The 23186-nt window shown below is 39.7% G+C and overlaps 1 protein-coding gene across 1 annotated transcript in view; it reads right to left on the minus strand.

Moving 5' to 3' along the window:
* CUBN (cubilin) overlaps positions 1 to 23186 on the minus strand; it is a 306947-nt gene that overhangs the window by 98513 nt on the left and 185248 nt on the right. The window contains exons 32-39 of the mRNA XM_062210514.1: positions 22268 to 22427; positions 20590 to 20703; positions 18355 to 18465; positions 15776 to 15904; positions 14748 to 14880; positions 5935 to 6140; positions 4912 to 5096; positions 3158 to 3350 (exon numbers count right to left, since the gene is read on the minus strand). Of these exons, the coding sequence (XP_062066498.1) occupies positions 3158 to 3350; positions 4912 to 5096; positions 5935 to 6140; positions 14748 to 14880; positions 15776 to 15904; positions 18355 to 18465; positions 20590 to 20703; positions 22268 to 22427 (1231 nt within the window). The remainder of the gene's footprint in view (positions 1 to 3157; positions 3351 to 4911; positions 5097 to 5934; positions 6141 to 14747; positions 14881 to 15775; positions 15905 to 18354; positions 18466 to 20589; positions 20704 to 22267; positions 22428 to 23186) is intronic.

The raw sequence follows: 23186 nt of genomic DNA on the forward strand, positions 1-23186 counted from the left end.
AATGAATTTTCTGTTTTTTAAAACTGGGAATATTTTGATTTCTGTTTAGAAGGATACATTTGCTGAATATAGAATTCTTGATTGACAGTCTTTTTAAAATTTTATCTATTTTGAAAGGCAGAGAGAGAGAGAGAGAGAGAGAACAGGAGAGAGTCCATTCGTTAGCTCACCCCACAAATGCCCACAACAGCCAGGGCTGGGCCAGGCCAAAGCCAGAGGCCTGGAACTCCTTCTAGGTCTTCACACGGGTGGCAGAGACCCAAGCACTTGAGCCATCACCTGCTGCATTATCAGGAAGCTGGATCAGAAGCAGAGGTGGGGGGCTGGTGCTGTGGCATAGTAGGTTAAGTCTCCACCTGTGGCATGGCTGTTCCTCTTCCAATCCAGCTTTCTACTAATGGCCTGGGAAAGCAGTAGAAGATGGCCCAAGTTCTTGGGCCCCTGCACCCACTTGGGAGACCCAGAAGAAGCTCCTGGCTCCTGGCTTCAGATCGGCCAAGCTCTGGCCTTTGTGGCCATTTGGGGAGTGAACCAGCAGATGGAAGACTTCTATTTGTCTTTCCTTCTCTGTCTGTAACTCTGCCTCTAAAATAACAATAAATTAAAGAAGCAGAGGTGGGACTCAAACCTGGACACTCTGATATGGGATGCAGGTATCGCAAGCAGGGGGTTCATCTGCTGCACTACAACATTCATCTCAACATTCTTTTTATTTATGCCTTTTGAATGTGTCATCCACTGCCTTTCCTTCCTTCCTAAAAGGCGAAATATAAATTTTTGGAGGGATTTTTTAAAAATATTTATTTTATTTATTTGAAAGACAGAGTTAACAGAGAGAGGTAGAGACAGAGACAGAGAGAGAGGTCCCTATCCTCTGGTTCACTACCCAGATGGCCACAACGGCTGGAGCTGCACCAATCCAAAGCCAGGAGCAAGGAGCTTCTTCCGGGTCTCCCACGTGGGTGCAGGGGCCCAAGCATTTGGGCATCTTCTACTGCTTTCCCAGCCCATAGCAGAGAGCTGGATCAGAAGAGGAGCAGCCTGGACTAGAACCGACGCCCATATGGGATGCCAGCGCTTCAGGCCAGGGCTTTAACCCACTGCGCCACAGCACCGACCCCTTGGGGGCTTTTTTATATGACAATTCACGCTCTTGGTGCTTTCAAAATAATCCCCTTTACTTTGGCTTTGACAGTTTGTGATATGTTGAGGCATAGATTTATTTGAGTTTATCCTACTTTGAGTTCGTTAGATTTCTTAGATGTAATATTTTCATCAAATTTAGAAGTGTAGGCAATTTCTTCAGATAGTCTTCATCCCTCTTTCACTCTGTCCTCCTCTTCTGAGGTCATATTATACATAATGAGGGAGAGGCATGGTTGCTGGGATTTGAGGCTCTGTACAAATTTCTTCACTTCTCTCTTTCTCACAGACAGTATAATCTCAATTGATCTGTCTTCAAGTGTGTTGTTTCCTTCTTTTGCCTGCTGACATTTGGTACTGATCCTCACTAGTGAATTTTCACTTGACTTATTGCACTTTCAATTCAGAATTCCTATTATTTTTTTTTATCACTGTGCTGCTAACCTCTATTTGGTGAAACATTATCCCTTTCCTTTCATTCTTAAGACACCTTTTCCTATAGTCCTTTAATCTATTTATAATAGCTAATTTAAAGTCCATGATAATTAAGTCTAACAGGACAGGTTCTTTTGATTGTCCCTTTTCCTTTGTATGGACCACACTTTCCCATTTTTTCATGTACCTCATAATTATTTATTGAAAAGGTGATATTTTAAACAATATGTGGTAGCTTTGGAAATCAACATGCCTCCAAGTTTGCTATTGTTGCTTGTTAACAACTATTTGCTGTAGTTTTACACTATTTGTATTTTTTGTTATGTATAGTCACTGAAGTCTCTGTTCAGAGTAGTGGTTAATCATGACTGGACACAGATTTTTTTAAATGCCTTGAACCGTAAGTCAGCTGGTTATGTCCATGGAACTTTAGATGTGTGTGTGTTGGAGTATGCCTTCAAGGCTCCAGCAGGCACTTTACAGTTCTGCATTAACTTTCACTTTCCATTTCCTTAGAACTTCAAAATCACATGGTTGTGAGAGATTAAGGCCTTCTTGGATATTTTCTTGGGCATGAGCATAGTCGTGTACATGTGTGACACTCTAGGTACCAGAAATATATGAGAACTTTCAAGGCCCCCTGTGGATACCTCATTCCCTGGTTTTTCCTTTCATAAATATTGTTTAGTTTCTTGTTAGCTGTAACTGGTATCACTGCCTCATGCAGTTGTGATGTTAAACAATAGCCAATGATCGTTTTCAGCAAACACAATAGGGATAGGGCTAGTCAAACAGATCAAGTTCTTGGTCAGGTCAAATGAAGACAAGCTCCAAGGACGGAGCTTTCCAGGAAGCTGTTGAATGTTGTCTGGATCTCAAAACCTGTTCTACTCCCTCCTGCTCCCCTGGCCACAGCTGTAAGGCTATCTTAAGGTTACTGCAAGCCTTGGGGGTGGGGGTGAAAGCAGGAAAGTTAACATGCCACCAAACTTACTGTTCTTCCTGAGATTCAGCTCATCATTCTTAAATACACTCCTCAGCCTGTTGGAAGGCTCTGGGCGATTTCCACGTTCCCCAAAGGTTGATTTTGACAGTTTCTGCCAGTATTCTCATCACTTGCACAAGGGAATGGATTATCAGAAGTTTGTATTTCACTATTTCAGAAGCTTGTGACTCATACCAGAATATATTTGAGTCTTATTAGGACCATCAGTAAAGTTTTTTTTTTTTTTAAGGGTAATTATCAGGAGCAAAATCTGAATGCTGAATGTTCCCTATTGTCAAGTTTAAAGGTTTTCCTGTAGACCTTGGGGGGGGGGGGAGGCAGCAGATGATGGCTCAAGTAAACAGCTTTCTCCCACGAAAATGGGAGACCTGAATTGGACTGCCAGCTCCTGATGTCATTACAGGTATTTGGGAACTGAACTACAGATGGAAGCTCACTTGCTCTCTCCCTCTCCAGTAAATACATTTAAAACAGTTCTCCTCTTCATGAAATTTTTATTATTTTAAATTCATAACTCTGAAATATTAGCCTACACTTACCAATCCTAAAAATATTTCATTTATGACCACATACCTGAAGCAATGGTAGGTACAGGCCCAGTAGGACTGTCCATTGCAAACCACTCCAGGAGGAATCCCCTTCCTGTGATTGTAGTGTCCGAATAAAAATGAAATGTCAAAGAATTTCCAGTGGAGCTAAAGGAGTCAGTCTGAGTCCCGCAGTAAGTTCCAATGAGGCGTGAATGAATGCCAAACCCATCATAAATCTGCACAGAAAAAAACAGTAGATCATCGTATTTGTCGTCTCTATTTTTTTCTTCAGAAAGAGAAAATTTAGAAGATGCTCTATATTATTACAATTTTACCATAATGGAAAAAAAACAAATGGATGAATAATTTATTTTAATGTGAAACAGAATGTGTTACTAAATAGAAAATATTACTACCAAAATTTAATATGTTTCAAAAATATTTATATCTTTGCTCCAGAACTATATTAATAAACATATTGTGTGGCATATCAGTACAGCTGATTTGATGATTACAGCAAAAACTCAGGGGCAGCAAAGTAGGAACCAGGACAGTCATGTGCTCTGGGGTTTCAGAAGGAAGAACTCGAAAGACACAAAAGTGATGAAAAGGCTCAATGAGAGAAAATGGAAAGGCATCCTAAAGGAACTCACCTTTCCACAGAAGGAAAAAAGAATCAATGACAACTAAAGAATCACACCCTGCAGGGCTCATTCATCACACTCAATACATCTCTTTCATTTGGCTTAAAATGTTTAGGGATACATTTTGTGATAGTTTCCAAATCATTTGGAACATACACATTGTAACAGTTATTATAAAATCCTCTTCTGGGCCTCAGTTTTTCAGATTATGTAGCCATTATTTCTATACATAGGAAGTATCTATCAGGTCCTGGGTTCTATATAAGGTACCAAGTATCCAAAATGATTAAGATGGGATCTTGGCCTACCAGAATCTGACAGGGTTTCTGGAATTGACATAGTAGCCAATGTCTGGAAGGCATTTATTTATTTTTGTATTTATTTTATTTTATATTTATTTTTGTATTTTTATATCTTGTATGACTTCAATTTTTTTTTTTTTTTTTTTGACAGACAGAATGGACAGTGAGAGAGAGAGACAGAGAGAAAGGTCTTCCTTTTCCGTTGGTTCACCCCTCAATGGCCGCTGCGGCTGGTGCGCTGCGGCCGGCACACCGCACTGATCTGAAGCCAGGAGCCAGGTACTTCTCCTGGTCACCCATGTGAGTGCAGGGCCCAAGGACTTGGGCCATCCTCCACTGCCTTCCTGGGCCACAGCAGAGAGCTGGCCTGGAAGAGGAGCAACCGGGACAGAATCCAGCGCCCAGACCGGGACTAGAACCCAGTGTGTTGGCGCCACAGGCGGAGGATTAGCCTATTGAGCTGCGGCGCAGGCCAACCCTTTAAATTTTTAATACTCTAAAGTAAAAACAAATAGGACAATGAGTAAAAACAAAAGTAACACATAGATGTATCATTATACAAAGCCCAACAAGTAAGCTACAATACTAAAAAAATACAAAAACCTTAGACACAGGCTAGCAAATAATAAATATAATACCTCTAATAAATACTTCTATAATAATACCTCTCTATATAATATCTCTATAATACCTCTAATAAATATATTCACCTCTGAGAGGCAGTAATCATGACTTTAGGGCAGGCCATCCCACATGATTTGTAACTGTTTGAATGAACATTAACTTGGATTTATTTTTGTCAATAGCAATTCACCAAAGTGCATAAACATTGACTGCACATGGAAACTCACCCTTAATTTGTCATAGTAGCAGTTATTTGTTTCTTCAGTGTCCATCTCCAAAATTCTACCGTGAATAACTTGAGATGCATTTACATTTACTATCCATTGGTAATTGGAGTTATGGGGGTAATTTCTAGGCCATAAGGGAGAAGCGATTTTCCCATGAGTTCCCACAATATTATCATTGCCAAACACTAGAAGGAGAAAACAGAGCAGTAAATCAGACCTACTTACAATAGCTCTTTATTCAAATGATAAAAAAACAAAGGCACTGGAAATTGAAAAGGATGGGCTTTTAATTAACTGATTTCTTTTCCAACTACTGAAAGAAATACCACTTCCCTTTTGGTGTCTGGGCTATCCATTAACTCCCTGGAGAAAGGTGACTTTGTGAATGGGATTCCAGCTCTCTAGAAGGTTGGTGTGAAAGGAGGCAAGGATGCCCCATGTGAAAAGGGCTTAGAAAGGGCATGGTTGCTACCAGCCCCTTTCCCAAACTTTAGCTTATCTATTTTATTTTGTTTTAGAAAAGAAAGGAACCTGTTTTTTAAAAACTGCTTTAAGATAAGATAAACTGACACACTGGGACCACATATAGAATAACCAGTTACAGAAAACTTGATTAAAAACAAAGGTATTTAATTATTTTGTCTATTGGAAGGAGACTGCATAGTTATAACATCGGGGCACTTGAGTCAATCCCAAAGTAAGATTAAAGGTCTTTGATTTGAAGAATATAGAGTTTATAGGATTAAATGAAACTCTTGACCTAAATATACCAAACCTGAACAATATTAGAAGTTTATCACAATATTATGAAAAAAATTAATTTAACAATGGGTGGAAATTTTGCTCTTAATGAGCCATTCACATACAATTTAGTGGTTCTATTACATAATAAAGTAATTCCACAGAGAACACAGGAGAATGGTATAGACTATAGTATTATTCTTGCTTAGTGTATTATTGAAAAAACTGTTGCTTCTAGTTTGTAAGACCTATTTTGGAAATCCTATGACAGGATCAACTTACCCTTAGTGAATGAGGCCTGGAAGCCTGTGCCACTGCCTGAACCATCGGAGACAAATCTGATCCATAAGACGTGTCCAACAATGGATGAATAGTTGTGAGGGAGGGAGTTCCCACAGTATCGTCCCACCAACTGCCCTGTGGCATTTCCTTCTCGTATCTCCATAAAATCCTTGCTGCAGTTCTGAGAGTCTTCCAACTGGAAAGATCTGTGTTTTTTTTTTTTGGGGGGGGGGGGTGCGGGTTAAAAGAGTTTAATTGGTAGAATACAGTTTGGGATTATCCTGAATAACATCCTAGGGTTAATGTGTTTACTTTTTTTGAATGTCAACTTTGATCATAAGATCCTTTAGCTGTATCAAAAATTTTCTCTTACTGAAAGATGTTGAAATGGCTATTCAAGAGATACAAAATAATTTTCTATATTTAAAGAGTCCCTCTGCCTTTCAAATCCAATGATAATAAATAAAAACTTCTAAAAGAAGATATATATATATATATATATATATATGAATAACCAATAGGAACATGAGAAAATACCTTATATTGTTCAGTAATTGTTAATTGTTAATAATTAGGGAAATGCAAATAAAAACCATAACATCACACTTCAAATCCACCAGAATTACTGCGATAAAAAAAATTGGAAAACAAATGCTGATGAGGATGTAACTTTTGTTCTTTACTAGTGGAATCTAAAATGGTGCAGTCACTGTGGAAAAGTCTGGTCGTTGCTCAGAAAGTTAAACACAGAATTACCATATGATCCAACAATTTCACTTCTACATATATAGCCAAAAGAACTAAAGCAGGGACTCTAAGAAGTACTGGTACACCAACGTTCACAGTGGCATGATTCACAAGACTCAAAAGGTGAAAACAACTCAAATAAAATGTGAGAGATGGACACACACAATTATTATTCAGCCTTACAATTATAATTACATTCTTAGGTCTAGTGTTGTGGTGCAGTTGACTAAGCAGCTGCTTCTAATGCCTGAATCTTACATGAGAGCACTGGTTGGAGTCCTGGCTGCTCTGCTTCTGATCCAACTCCCTAATAATGTGCCTGGAAAAGCCGTGAAAGATGGCCCAAGTACTTGGACCTCTGCCACACAGGTAACCTTAGGATGCCTGCCAAGTTTAGTGCTTAAACTCAGCCTCAATTTTATTACCCTAATATTAACAACAATGTGAAATAAGCCAAAGTCTCTTTTTTCTGCCTCTAAAAAGCAGAGAGGGAAGCAAGGGAGATCAGTTTGTACAACCATCGCCTCAGAACCTTTCTACCCAAAGTGTGGTTTGCACTCCAGCAGCCTCTGCATCCCCTGAGAGGTTGTCTGAGATAAAGAGGCAGGCACCATCAAGCACCTGAATCAGAACTTGAACTTCAGCAAGATGCGGGCTGATTACTGTGCACATGAAAGTCAGGCCCAATGGCTCAGAAGATTACAAAGTGAAGGTTTTTCCTAAAACCACAATAGTATGACCCTGTGTTAAATAGCAGCCAAGATCTTGCATTAGAGGTAATGCAATTCTTATGGCAATACCTGTAAGAATCAAATTAAACTTTTAAAAGAGCTCTATTGTTCTTAGAATTCTTTGTTTTAGGCCTGTACATTTCACAACCAAATTCACCCTTTGGCTAGGATCTGTTAGTAAAAAAACACAATGTGGAACCAAAATAGTACAGGCACTGTTTCTCATTATCTCATTTCAATTCTTGAACCAAGATCAATTACTTTTGAAAAGCAGTCTGCAAGCATAAAACACAATTTCTGTGAATGCCTTTAAATATCTGTTTTACAAAAAGTCTCTTTTTGGTTGTGCTTCTTCTCCCTGTTGCAGATTCAGCCATAATCCCCTTAGCTTTTCTCCCTATTCAATTTCACCGCAGGGTCCACAAGCCCAACCCCATATTTTAGAACTTGATTTGATTCCTATGCTTTTCATGCTCCCCGGGGAAATGTTTCTCAGTGCCCATCTGGATGTAGTTTAGAACAGCCCTCACCATAAAACCCTTCTCATTATCATCTTCATAAAAAGAAGCATCTTGCATTCTACAAAATTCACTTTAAAAATAAAACTCAAGCAAGGAATACAAAGTAATGAAAGCTAATTTCTTACAGGTGAAGAAGGAAAATGCTGAGTCACTGAGATTTTTCTATCGAGCAATTAGAAGTTCATGTCCATTCAACAATAAAGTGGATGAAACATATTTTCTCCTATGTTCTAGAAGGAGAGCCCAGAGCTGTCCATTTGGATTTATTGGTAAACGCTAACAGAAAATACTTCAGAAATGTCAAAGACTGAGAGAATTAACATTCCCTCAAACCTCTGCTGTGTGCATGTTTTTAAATTAATATCTTCTTTAATTTCAGCAGTGACCCTAGGAGTTTATTATTATTATCCCTCTATAATTGAAATAAATCTTTTTAGGTTTTAATTAAACAGCATCTTGACATTGATTTAGTAGTAGTTTATAAATAACTGGGGTCTTACCTGTTTTTATTAAATTTATTTTATTTTTTGACATTTGCTTTATTTATTTAAAAGGTAGAGTGACAGAGATAGAGGAAGAGACAGAGAGAGAAAGAGATCTTCCACCTGCTCATTCACTCCCCAGTTGGCTGCAACAGGTAGAGCTAGGCCAAGCAGAAGCCAGGAGCCAGTAACTTCATCTGGTCTCCCGCATGCATACCGGAAGCACAGGTACTTGAGCTATCTCATGTTGCTTTTCCAGGCACATTTGCAGGAAAACTCTTTCAGAATCAGAGCAGCCAGGAACTGAACTGATGCTTTGCTATGGTATGTCGGATTCACAGGCTTAACCCACTGTGCACAACACCAGCACTATCGTACCTGTCTTTTTTTATTTAAATTTCTTGATTTATAAAAATGGAATAAATTTCATGTATCTCATACATACAGGTTTTTTTTTTTTTTTTTTGACAGGCAGAGTTAGACACAGAGAGAGAGAGACAGAGAGAAAGGTCTTCCTTTTTCCGTTGGTTCGAAGCCAGGAGCCAGGTGCTTCCTCCTGGTCTCCCATGAGGGTGCAAGGCCCAAGGACCTGGGCCATCCTCCACTGCACTCCTGGGCCACAGCAGAGAGCTGGACTGGAAGAGGAGCAACCGGGACAGAACTGGCACCCCAACCAGAACTAGAACCCAGAGTGCCAGCGCCGCAGGCGGTGGATTAGCCTAGTGAGCCGTGGTGCCGGACCCCATACATACAGTTCTAAGAACATAATGACACTTCCCACCCTATCCTTCCTCCCTCCTTCTTTCTCAGTCTTCCTCCTATTTTTTTTCTTATTTTTCTTTTAATTTTTGCTAAAGTAAACTTTTTTTTTAATTTGAGAACAAGTTTTATCATTATTAAAGCACTTAAGGAAACAAGCAATGCTGTAGACCACTTATGTTTGTCTAGAACTTATGAGGCATAAGAATATCTTCCACTTAATACACTAAAACTAAGTAAATCTTTGAGAACAAGTTTTACTATGAACTCTCATAATACAACTCTTTAGGATAGAAGTCCTGCATAAGAAGTTAGTGCACAGTGACTCCTGCTGTTAACAATTAACCCTTTTTATAAAAAAAAAAAAAGATTAATTTATTTATTTGAAAGGCAGAGTTAGAGAGAGGCAGAGGCAGAGAGAGAGAAGTCTTCATCCACTTGTTCACTCCCTAGTTGGCCGGAACGGGCAGAGCTGCGCTGATCCAAAGCCAGGAGCCAAGAGCTTCTTCCGGGTCTCCCACATGGGTGCAGGGGCCCAAGGACTTGGGCCATCTTCCACTGTTTTCCCAGACCATAGCAGGGAGATGGATGGGAAGTTGAACAGCCGGGACTCGAACCAGCCCACATGGGATGCTGGCACTGCAGGCGGCAGCTTTACTTGCTAAGCCACAATGTCAGCCCCACTTAATAATCTTATGTATGACATTGGTGATCACCTGAGGCTCTTGACATCAACAGCCTAGGCTATGGAAGCCTTTTGAATCCACAAACTCTTTCAGTATTTAGATAGGACCATAAGCAAAGTAGAAGTTCTCTCTTCCCTTTAGGGAAAAGTACATCCTTCTTTGATGACCACTTCTTCCCACTGGAGTCTCACCCACAGAGGTCCTTCATGTAGGACACTTTTTGCCACAGTGTCTTGGATTTCTATGCCTGAAATTCTCTTTTGGGCTTTTCAGCCAGACAAGAATGTCTTAAAGACTGATTCTTAAATCAGAGTGCTGCTTGCCATTCTATGAGTCTGCTGTATGGATTAATTCCCATGTTGGAGCATTCATGCCTTTTTAATTCTATGTATTATTATTATAAAACACTTAATCCTATTTATATGATAGCTTCAACACCTAACCCTATCTATATGATCACTTTAAAGCTTAATCCTATCTCTACAATCACTTTAACATTTAAAATGCTTTTTTACAACCCCTTTTATGGGGATTTAGTATCCAAAGACAAGTTTTTAAACTGTACCCTTAGAAGTAAGTCTTTAGGAATGTATGCATAACTATATAGCTTTACAGTTATGGACTTCATACATTTCATAATTACAACTTTAGGAACATGGTGATTCTTCCCATCATGCCTACCCTTCCCCCCACACTCTCATCCCTCTTCCTCCTCCCTCTTACTTTTTTTACTAAAGTCAATTTTCAACTAAATTCACACACATATGATTAACTCCATGTTAAGTAAAGAGTTCAACAAATAGTATGAAAGAGAAAAAAAAAAACTATTCCTCAACACTCAAGATAAGGGCTGTTCAAAGACATTGCTTCTCAGAGTGTCAATTTCACTTCTATAGATTGCCTTTTAGGTGCTCTTTTAGTTAACACAGGTCAGGGAGAACATATGGCATTTGTTCCTTTGGGACTTGCTTATTTCACTAAGTATGATGCTTTCCAGTTTAATTCATTTTGTTGCAAATGACCAGATTTCTTTTTCAGTAGACAGGCATTTGGGTTGATTCCATGTCGTAGCTATTGTGAATTGAGCTGCAATAAACATGGGGGTACAGATAACTCTTTCATATGCTGATTTCATTTTCCTTGGGTAAATTTCCAGGGGAGAGATGGCTGGATCATATGATAGGTCTATATTCAAATTTCTGAGGAATCTCCATACTGTCTTCTATAGTGGCTTTACCAGTTTACATTGCCACCAACAGTGGATTAGAGTACCTTTTCCCCCACATGATTGCCAACATTTGTTGTTTGCTGATTTCTGTACAAAAGCCATTCTAACAGGGGTGAAGTGAAACCTCATTGTGGTTCTGATTTGCATTTCCCTGATGGCTAGTGATCTTGAGCATTTTTTCATGTGTCTGTCATTTGGATTTCTTCTTTTGAAAAATGTCTGTTTAATTCCTTTGCTCATTTCTTAACTGGGTTGCTTGTTTTGTTGTGATCTCTTTATATATTCTGGTTATTATTCCTTTATCAGCTGTATAATTTGCAAATATTTTCTCCATTCTGTTGGTTGCCTCTTAACTTTACTGAGTGTTTCTTTGGCAGTACAGAAGCTTCTCAATTTGGTATAATCCTATTTGTCAATTTTGGCTTTGATTGCCTGTGCCTCTGGGGTCTTTTCCAAAAACATTTGCCTGTGCCAATGTCTTTCAGGGTTTCCCCAATGTTCTCAAATAATTTGATGGTATGGGGATGTAGACTTAGGTCTTTAATCCATGTTGAGTGGATCTTTGTGTAAGGTGTAAGGTAGGGGTCCTGCTTTATACTTCTGCATGTGGAGATTCAGTTTTCCCAGCACCATTTGTTCAAGAGACTGTCCTTGATCCAGGGATTAATTTTAGCTCCTTTGTCAAAGATAAGTTGGTTGTAGATGATTGGGTTGCTTTTTGGTGTTTCTATTCTGTTCCACTAGTCTATCCATCTATTTTTGTACTAGTACCAGGTTGTTTTGATTACAACCACCCTGTAGTATGTCTTGAAATCTGGTATTGTGATACCTCCAGCTTTTTTTTGTTGTATAGATTGCTTTAGCTATTTGGTATTGCCTGTGTTTCCAGATGAATTTCAGCATCATTTTTCTATATCTGAGAAGAATGTCCTTGGTATTTTTATTGGTATCACATTGAATCTGTAGATTGCTTTTGGTAGTATGGACATTTTGATGATATTGATTCTTCCAATCCATGAACATGGACTATTTTTCCTTTTTTTTTTTTTTTGTATTTTCTTCTAGTTCCTTTTTTCAATGTTTTGTAATTCTCTTCTTAGAGATCTTTGACATCCTAGGTTAAATTTATTCCAAGGTATTTGATTTTTTTTTTTTTTTTGTAGCTATTGTGAATGGGACTGATCTTAGAAGTTCTCAGTTGTGGCATTATCTGTGTATACAAACGCTGTTGATTTTTGTGTGTAGATTTTATATCCTGCTACTTTACTAAATTCTTCCATGAGTTCTAATAGTCTCCTAGTGAAGTCTTTGTATCCCCTATTTATATAATCATGTAATCTGCAAATAGGGAGAGTTTGACTTCATCCTTCCCAATTTGTATCCTTTTGATTTATTTTTCTTGCCTAATGGCTCTGGCTAAAACTTTCAGTACTATATTGAACAGCAACGGTGAGAGTGGGCATCCTTGTCTGGTTCTGGATCTCAGTGGCAATGCTTCCAACTTTTCCCCATTCAGTAGGATGCTGGCCATGAGTTTGTCATAAATTGCCTTGATTTTGTTGAGGAATGTTCCTTCTATACCCAATTTGCCTAGAGTTTTCATCATGAAAGGGTGTATTTTATCAAATGCTTTCTCTGCATCTTAGATAATTATATGTTTTTTATTCTTCAATTTGTTAATGTGATTTATCACATTGACTGATTTGCGAATATTGAACCATTCCTTCATACCAGGGATAAATCCAACTTGGTCTGGGTAAATGATCTTTCTGATGTGTTGTTGGATTCTATTGGTTAGTATTTTGTTCAGGATTTTTGCTTCTATGTTCATCAGGGAAATAGGTCTGTAGTTCTCTTTTCCTGTTGCATCTTTTTCAGGTTTAGGAATTAAGGTGATGCTGGCTTTATAGAATTTGGGAGGATTCCCTCCCTTTCAATTGTTTTGAATAGCTTCAGAAGAAATGTAGTTAGTTCTTTAAATGTCTGGTAGAATTCAGCAGTGCAGTGAAGTCATTCAGTCCTGGGCTTCATCTCACCTGTCTTTTTTTTTAACTTTTATTTAATGAATATAAATTTCCACTGTACAGCTTATGGATTACAATGGCTTCCCCCTCCCATAACTTCCCTCCCACCTGCAACCCTCCCCTCTCCCACCCCCTCTCCCCTTCCATTCACATCAAGGTTCATTTTCAATTCTCTTTATATACAGAAGATCAATTTAGTATATATTAAGTAAAGATTTCAACAGTTTGCACCCACATAGAAACACAAAGTGAAACATACTGTTTGAGTACTAGTTATAGCATTAAATCACAATGTACAACACATTAAGGACAGAGATCCCACATGCATCTCACCTGTCTTAAACATTTTAGGACTTAGCCTGAAATCCTGAACATCAGTTGTCAACAATGTCAACACAGGAGAGACAAAGGAGGAAAGCACCAAAGCGAGGCCATTTTATTTGGCAATTATAGGGCCTAGAAAGCCATGCAAAAGACTTTGGGCTTTAACATATGGAAAACAATTGTAGTTATTATTTTTAAAGATTTGTTTATTTATTTGAAAGAGTTATGTAGAGAAGGGAGAGAGAGAGAGAGAGAGAGAGAGATTGATTTTCCATCCACTGGTTCACTCCTCAAGTGGCCACAATGGCAAGGTCTGAGCCTTCTGAACCTAAGAGCCAGGAGCTTCACCAAGTCTACCATGTGGGTGGCAGGAGCCCAAATACTTGGCCATCCTCCACTGCTTTTCCCAGGCCATTAGCAGGGAGCTGGATCAGAAATGGAGCAACTAGAACACAAATCTGCACCCCTGTGGGATGCCAACTTCGCAAGCAGCAGCTTTACCTGCTATGCCACAGTGCTAGCCCCAGAAAAGGTGTTTTATTTACCATATGTTAAATATCTAGCATGGGATGGTATGTGTTGACTCTGTGCTTAATACTTAGTAGTGGCTTAATAAATAAATGTTGAATAAAGAAATAAATATACATTGGTTAAAAATTACCCATTTCACTTACCCATGTGCTTTCCACCTCTGTTTCTGGAAAATACTATGACTGTTGTTTAATTTAACTGAGGACCACTCTGAATGTGACAGAATCCTACTGTCAATTCCGTAGTCACAGTCTGTACTTCACAGTATTATAGTTCAATGAGGAACATGAAAATAATTCTACAGATCAATTACTAAGTTTCCAACATTTCCAAAATCCTTCTTCTGATAGGAGTGGTTGGAAAGGTGGATTAGGGTATGAGGGTAAATAAGGCTTAAGAGAGGTAAGAGGCCCCTGCTTGTGGAAAGAATATCAGTGATTCTCTGAAAACATAATGGGCCTAATACCAAGGAAAATTAAAATTACTGTTCTATGACTGCGAATGTTTCACAAATTTATTCACCAAGAGCTCAAGACTTTACTGCTGGTAACATTAAGCAGGACTCTAGAACCATTCTCAAGAGTCTCTCAATGCTATTTATAACCCAAACTATGATTAAAACAGAGGGAATTTGGAAAAAGACTTACTAAAGTTCCCATCACATTTTCTTTAACAGTTGCTTGGACACATAGGCCATTAGTCGTCCATCCTATTAGTAACACTGCTTCCTTCCTGCAGATTCACTGACACTGAAACAATACACCACAGAAAAGGACTTACATGAAAGACAGCTGGAGCTGGTTGCCAGGGGAACTGACAATGTTCCAGACACATTCCACATTAGAGGGATAAACGTCTGGGTAGCCAGGGCTGTCGAACCTGCCTTCAGCCATGTAGAAGGTTCCTCCGCAAGCTGGGAGAGAAGTAAAATGAATGTGAGAGCAAAGATCAAATGTAAGACACCACAAGATAAAGAAGAAAGAACATTGGAGCCATTATCAGAATCAAATAATACAGCATTTACATATTACATTTAAAAAAAAAACTTCCATGTCCTATAAGGTAAGAGAAATATTCTGAAAAGTGAAAACCCAGAGCCCTGCAATGCAGTGGCTCAGAAGGAATCTCTGCAGTGTCTTTTCTCCCTGTGAATTCTAACTTTGAGAAATGAAAGGAATGCTTTTATCTTACAGACACGCAGTTTTTCACCAGGATTATCTTCAATGCCGGCCTGGAAGAGAAAGTCAGGTTGGTATTCCAGCTTTTCCGGCTCAGGAAAAAGCTGAACACACACCAATCTTCTCTATGTTCAACGGCTCTTTACTACTCATGGACAGCAGCACTCTTCTGGTGAAGAAACCTAGGGCCCCCTATCCCCACCTCCCCATGGGCTGTGTCCATCATGCCAACCCTGTCAACACCCAGACCTGCCTCAGCCTGGCAGCAAGGCCTGGGAGATAGGCAAGCAGCAAGTGTGGCTGTCCATTCCCAAGAGAAGCCCTAAGGCACTGTGTCAGAGGCTGTCCTAACAGGTGTGTCACATAGGTAGACATCAAGATGCTGACAAGCAATATATCTGAGATCACAGACTTTAGCTCAAAAGACACCCAGATTTTCAACCAATTCTCTACTCTTATTATAGTTCTCTACTGTTAGAATTTAGAATCTGTTAACTGCAGGGAGAAGGTCAGGTTAGGCACAAAGGTGATCTCAGGAAACTAGATCCCAATGTTGAAGGTAAGAATCCCAAATAATACATCAAGGTGCCTCCTGTTAGCCTAGGAGAATCACTTGCTAAAGTTTCTCACCTGATGATGATGCCATGTATGTAGCATGGAAGCCATCGTAATTCCTTCGAGAATCAGAAACGAACCTCAGCATCAGGGCACTGCCGAAGGATGTGATGGGATGGGGCATGGAGGTGCCGCAGTAACGGCCTGTGTAATGAAGATATTGACAAGGAGAAGGATCAATGACATGGCAGAGGCTGTTACTCTATTCAACACATCTTTAATAGAACTGCAGGAGAGGAAAGCAAACAAAAGAAATTCCTGCTGCAAGTACAGTTTAGGCAAGGGGTAGTGTTTGAGACAACACCTGTGAATTTAAAATAAATAATAAATGTGAAGTCTTCAAAAAGCTAATGGAAAATGCATGGGTTTTGAATTCTTTATGCCAAAATAAATTTATCTTTTAATTCCATTTCTCCTCAAACTTTTTTGAAATAACCTCCTATAAGCACAGGAGAGACCATTTATATTTGAGACAAAGAAAAAAAGGCCAGAGGACGGACTTACATGACTTGACACCAAATATAATTCAAAAAAACTCTCCAGCAAGGTCAAAACCAGCACAAACAAATGCACTAATGCTTAGGTGCATTACAAGTCTATGGTGACAGAGAAAAGTGTAAACGCCAGAGCCAGAATCCCTGGCTTCAACTCTTGGTTGTGCTATTTACCAGCCTTGTGACCTGAGGCGAGTTACTTGAGCATGCTATGCTTCAGCTGCCCCACTCAGGAAAAGGGGGTATAGGAAAGAATAAAATCTGTGTCAAAAGTGTGTGAGGATTAATTGAGTACCATTTATAAGGTACTTAGAATAGTACTCAGGACAAGGTGTTAAGTAATATCCCTTCGTAGTAGGTTAATCCTCTGCCTGTGGCACCAGCATCCCATATGGGCACTGGTTCTAGTCCTGGCAGCTCCTTTTCCAGCTCTCTGCTATGGCCTGGGAAAGCAGCAGAAGATGGCTCAAGTCCTTGGGCCCCTGTACCTGCATGGGAGACTGGGAGGAACATACTGGCTCCTGGCTTCGGATTGGCACAGCTCCAGCTGTTGCAGCCATTTTGGGAGTGAACCAACAGAAGGAAAACCTTTCTCTCTGTCTCTTCTTTTCATTGTCTGTAACTCTATCTTTCAAATAAATAAATAAATTCTTTTTTTTTTAAAGTAACATCCCTTCATCCTTGGTCAAATGCTTATTGGCAAAGAATTCAGATAGCATGAGAGTGTAAAGTGTACAAAGTACATACATTGATTATTCAAGGTTGTCTCAGGCACTGCTTGGGAATAAAACAAAAAGCAAAAAAAAAAAAAAAGGCTCTTCTCTGATGGAGCTTGTCTTCTAGTGCAGGATGAGAAGCTTATAGGACAAAACTCAATGTAGTGAGCTCACCGAGAAAGTTTAAAATATCTGAAATTATTTTGCTTGAGAAGATTTCAGAAACTAAGTAGCAACACTCTAGTTTTTTTAAAGATTTATTTTCTTTCCCTGAAAGGTAGAGTGATGGAAAGAGAGGCATCTTCCATCCACTGTTTCACTCCCCAAATGGCTGTAATGTCTGTGGTTAGGCAGGCCAAAACCAGTAGCCAGGAATTCCAACTGTGTCTCCTACATAGGTGGCAGGGACCTAATCATTTAGGCCATCATCTGCTGCTTTAACAGGTGCATTAGCAGGGAGTTGGATCAGAAGCAGAACAGCAGGGACATGAACTGATATCCATATAGGATTCCAGCGTATAGGTGGTGGCTCAACCTGCTGTGCCACAATGCTGTTCCCCTAGCACTCTTTAATTGTATTAATATAAATAACAGGTAAAATGGGGACCAGCATTGTGGAGTAACTGGTTAAGCTAGTGCCTGCAATAATGGCATTCCATGTGGGTGCCAGTTCAAATTCTGGCTGTTCTGCTTTGGATCAAGCTCCCTGCTAATGTGCCTAGAATATCTACAGAGGATGGCCCCAATTCTTGGGCACCTGCACCCATGTAGGAGATCCAGATGAAGCTTCTGGTGCCTGGCTCCCTCCTGGCCCAGTCCCAGCCATTTGCGGCCATTTGGGGAGTCAGAACCAGTGGATGAAAGATTCTCTCTCTCTCTCTCTCTCTCTCTCTCCCTCTCTCTCTCTCCCTGTCTCTCTCTTTTGCTCTGTGTGTGTGTGTGTGTCATGCTGTTTCTATAACTGCCTTTCAAATAAATAAAATAAATCTTTAAAAAACAGGTAAAATGATAAATTCTTAATTTATTTAATTCAATTAATACTTTTTGCTTCTACTAATGACAAAATCCAGAAGAAACATGCTCAATTGGAATATAAGAACTGTGAAAATGCTACCTAATGCAAGAATGGACTGTATCACACTACTATCAAAGGCAATTGCAACTTTAACATTTTAAAAAAACATACACAAGCTACTCATGTCCTTGAGTTTTTGAATCTTCACATTAAATCCTGCTCTCTTACCCTCTAATTATCCTTACTGGCCTATGATGTACTAGATAGTTACTGAAAATATTTTAACATTAAATGGCAGCATATAAATATGTAGATATACAGGTAAAACACAGCTAAGGCCACACATATAGTGAGTGAGCCGCACAGTACCTCGGAGGGGCGCGTCATAGGAGTTGCCATCCAAAATTTCTACAAAGTCACGTGAACATGTTGCACTGTTTTCAATTTCAAAGTGGCTGAAGGACAGGGTAATATGATTGACTGTAAGGATAAAAAGAGGAACTATTCAATAAAGTACCAGCAGACAATATACACAGGGAGAGAAACTTGACCTACAATAATCAGTCTCCACTGAGAGTTCTCCAGCAGGAAAGTAAGGAACCTGGGAGATCTGCACAGGGGTTAAGTGGAGAAAGAGAGGGGGAGAATCCAAGATCTGCGCTCAAGGTTTCTTTTGAAAATAACAGAACAGATGGTTTGCAACTGCTTGTAGACTTTGTAATGCTGGTGGCAATAACAGGACTCTTGAAGAAACTCCTTCAGACCACTATGGGGAATATTTTGCTGGAAAAACAGTCTTTCCACTGTTTTACATCACCCATGGCTGGGTTCCTCTCATAAGCATTTCTTTCAATACAACAGCATCCTTCAGTTGTGGTTCTTTACCTGTGCTTGTAAATCCGACATTTTTCCCCTTGGCACACACATCCTAATACACTCAGTTTCAAAACTAGAGCCAGTGCCCTCGGGATTCAGAGTCCTTTATCAAAAAAGCTTTGAATTACTTGCAGAACAGCAAGTGCCTGGGTACATTTTCCCTTTGTTGTTCTTCCAGGGTCCCTAATCTTCGGAATAGGATCTTTTCCTGTTGCTGTTCTTGAACCAGAGAAATCTCTCATCTGACTACTTTACAACTCATTAGAAAATAATCCTTAGGCACTAAACTGTTGATCTCAAGGCAGGGGCTTTTGTGTATCTGGCTCAGTTTCTGGATGGCTGACCACTTTCTTTGGGCCTCCACTCTCTTGATTGGCTAAGGATTACATCACCAGCCCCCACATCCTATGCAAGTCAATAAAGATACCATCCATGTGTTAACTCTTAATGTCACTAGGAAAAGTGTTAGATAACATTTAAGCCAAACACTTCATTGTGTAGACTGTTTTGTAATGGGACCTGATGAGTTTAAGTGATTTGCCTATTTTCACACAGGTCATTAGGTACAGAACTAAGTTGAGAATGTAATGCCATTCCCACATTATGCCTGAAATAATAAGTTTCCTCTAAAAACCTCAAAGGAGGGCAGGGTTCATCTGAAACAGGATTCTTAATGGCCTGGAATCACTCCCTTTGTAGCCATTCTGTTGTGCCCTTAGGAGTTAGCTCTGTGTTTTCTCCGTGAAATGTGGATAGTAACCTTTATTACCAGTCTGTGATCAGGTCAGAAAACAAGATTTCAGGGGCCGGTATTGTGGCACAGAGGGTTTAGTTGCCACCTGCAATGCAGGCATCCTGTATGGGCACAGGTAGCAGTTCCAGCTTCTCCACTTCCGATTCAGCTCCCTGCTAACGTGCCTGGGAAAGTAGCGCAAGCTGGCTCAAGCGCACATGGGATACCCGGATGGAATTTTAGGCTCCCGGCTTTGGTATGTCCCAGTCTTGGCTATTGTGGTCACCTGGGGAGTAAACCAGCAGATAGAAGATCTCTTTCTCTTTCTCTCTCTGTCTCTGTGTCTCTAATTCTGCCTTTCAAATAAACAAATCTTTTAAAAAAAGAAAAAAAAATAATCCAAGATTCTAGGATTCCAAAACAAAAATAAAAATAAAGTAAGCACTTGTTAAGTATTTCCTCCAGGCCTCTGCTGGGATTTTTGAAATACACGGACTGCAAGAGAGACCAAGTTTTGTAATTCAATTCCACTTTGACTGAAGATCAACAGGCTTATGGCATTGAATTCTTAGGCTATGAGATAATTCTCTAACTTAGGTTCTTCTTATTCATTTATTGATTCAGCAACTGTCTTGGTCATCTGTTAGATTTAAGACTTACATGTCAAAACTAGTAACTATTCTTGCTTACTTTCAATGTTGCATGCCTATCCATATAGCAAGGCTATATAGGTTTGTGAGGTTGGGATTTTTTTTTTCCTTTAGTAGGCCTTGAATTTAAATTTTTTAAAAATTAATGTGAAACAGTAAAAATCATTTCCTCATCCAGTTAGGAAACGCTATTTTCACGCACACCAGGAATTGGGACTTCCAAAAAGAGAAGAGGAAGGCCACCAATTGTTACCACTGAGGAGATAAGAGCATGACTCATACACTGACTTTCCCACAGACACAATCTGTCCTGGAGTCCTTTTCTTTTTTCTTTTTGTTACTTACATGGAGGTTGAGCTTGAATTATCCAAGTGCAATTCTGATTGTTTGCATACTTGGCAGGAAACAATGGAGAGGAAATGGTATCAAAAGACTCGGTAAGGATGTAGCCTCCACAGACTGGGGATGCAAAGACACATGTATGTCAAATACTTTTGATTTCTAATGACTGTAGAAAACAATTATTTGATGAACGAAAAAATAAATTACTTTTCCTTTTTTTCTGAAATGCATGCTAAGGAAGTTCCCTGACAAGGAAGCACACATAAACCATGGAGAAAAGCCACACACTTTCTACTGATAACAATATTCTTCAATTACGAGAAGTAAGGAATGGCATAGAACAACAGATTAAAAACTAAGAATTGCCTGAATCATTCAAACAAAACTCTGGAAATGATTCACAGACTGTGATCACTAATACATTTTAGGTATAGGGATAATCTGCTGATCAATGACCCATTTTTTTTCAGGAGAATAAATACAAAATTGAACAAGATTTCAAAGGATGTCTGCATATAATCAAAGATGTGAAATCTATGACATCTAGAAGACAGCATGTCCCTACAGGTGTGAGAAGGGCTATCCTGTAGGAGGCAGTAGCTGAATGAGGCCCTGGAGATTGAGGAAGTGTGGCCCAGGGAGTGGCCGTCTCAGCGAAGACACAGAGGATGGTGAGGGCGATGTCTATAGACAGACATGCCTGGACCATGCAGGACTGGAGGGTGTTGGAGGTGACAATGGAAAGAGATCAAGGCAGGTCTGGGACCCTTTGATAACATCTGAAAGGGTTTGGGTTGGTTGTGTGGAGAAACACTGGAGCCCTCAATGGCTGGCTCAGAGTGGAGTGGTTTGCAATATGAACTTGGAGGAAGATGGGGCAAGAGGAGTGAGTTTCAGGAAGCTATTATCATAGTCCAGATAAGAGTTTGTAGTGGCTTTTTGCTATGAAGCAAAAGTTAAGGGAATGAGTAAATGTCAGAAATATATTAGGAAACTTTATTCTTTGAAATCACTAATAGTGACTGTTGGTATACAGCCTATCTTGCTCCAAAGTCTACAGTGCATCTTTAGAAGAAAGTGTCCCCATCCAGAGCTATTTACTACAGAATACAAGCGAGTCACTTAGAGAGGTAATGACTAAACAGATCAAATTTACTTAAAGTGAATTATTTGAACAAAAAGTATAACCATTCTCAAGTCAATAACTCCTCCAGCTGTGTGTTCTCTCCATCTCTGATCATAGGATAAAGGGTTAATCTCTGGGAAGAACCAGGTGGAAAAGTCTTGGAGGAGAAATTGAGAAGTGGTGACTTAAGACCAAAAATACTGAAAGACAACACTGATTCCCCAGTGTCAGGGACAATGGCAGGATTCAGTAAGGGGGAGGGGACCAGAGCTTCTTGAGGTTACCCTCTGACTATCATAAGCAAGTCTTGAAATTCAGAGTGGTGTATTTCCCTCTAGGGCAATGCATTGGATAGATACTAGATAAATGATAAAGCATTTTTACAAGGATAAAGTTGAAAGTATCAACAGTTGTTAATGACTATGACAGTTCCCTTGTTCTATTAAATTAGTTTGTGTGTGAAGCAAAAAGTTATGATCAGTTTCTGAGAATTGGTCTCATGGTTAGCACCAAGAATATTTCTTCAGTGCTTGGGGAGACCTACAGGGTACTTGCCTTGTCTGAACTGAGCTCGGAAGCCTCTACTCTGTCTAGAAAAGTGAGACTGAAACCTCACAAAAAGGTTGTTTCCTGAAGAGATGATGGGATTAGTCAGCGGCTGTCTTCCACATGCACTGGCAAGGCGGGTGGTTACAGAGTTTTCGACATCATATGCCTATGAAGAAACAAGACAGGAAAATTGGTTCAGAACTTCAGATTTGCATCTAGAAGGCCCTTACACCATAATGTACTTTTAACTGAATTAGACACTGTCTCTGCTCAGTGCTGTGCTGGGACTTAGCTAACCTTCCCTGTGTGTGAACAGAGTAGAATGCATATTACATGTACTGGAAAACTCTGCACTGGTCTGTGAAACTGAAGCTACTCTCCTGCTTGGAGCTCTGTGTCCAGTGCGAATTTTTGAATACTCCTATGTGTAAATCTTGGAGAAATGAGCTCTTTTTCCTTGGATTATTAGAACGGCTGCCACTCACAGAGTTGCCTACTACGTGCCAGGAGCTAGACTGAGCCCTTCATATGCATGGTTCAATTTTATTATCCAGTCCTCTCACCACTTGTCTGAACATGACAACAGATGCACAGGATACGCATAATATGGGCAGGTCACACAATTCTTAAGAGGGAGCAAAGAAGCAGGTCATGTTGAATCAGACAATTAGATTCTACAGTTCAGGATTAAAACTATTTTATTTTGTTCAGTGCAAGCTATCATTTGAGCAGGATGGACTCGTCAACTTGCCATCCACTAGAGTGGGAATGAAAGCATGAAGTTAAAATATGGCTGTTTCGGGTCAGGCACTGTGGCTCAGTGAGTTAAGCCATGGTCTGCAGCACCAGCATATGGGCTCCGGTTCAAGTTTTGGTTGCTCCACTTCCAATTCAGCTCCCTGCTAATGTACCTCGGAAAATAGTA

The sequence above is a fragment of the Lepus europaeus genome, chromosome 14, assembly GCF_033115175.1.
Source record: "Lepus europaeus isolate LE1 chromosome 14, mLepTim1.pri, whole genome shotgun sequence".
Lineage (NCBI taxonomy): Eukaryota > Metazoa > Chordata > Mammalia > Lagomorpha > Leporidae > Lepus > Lepus europaeus.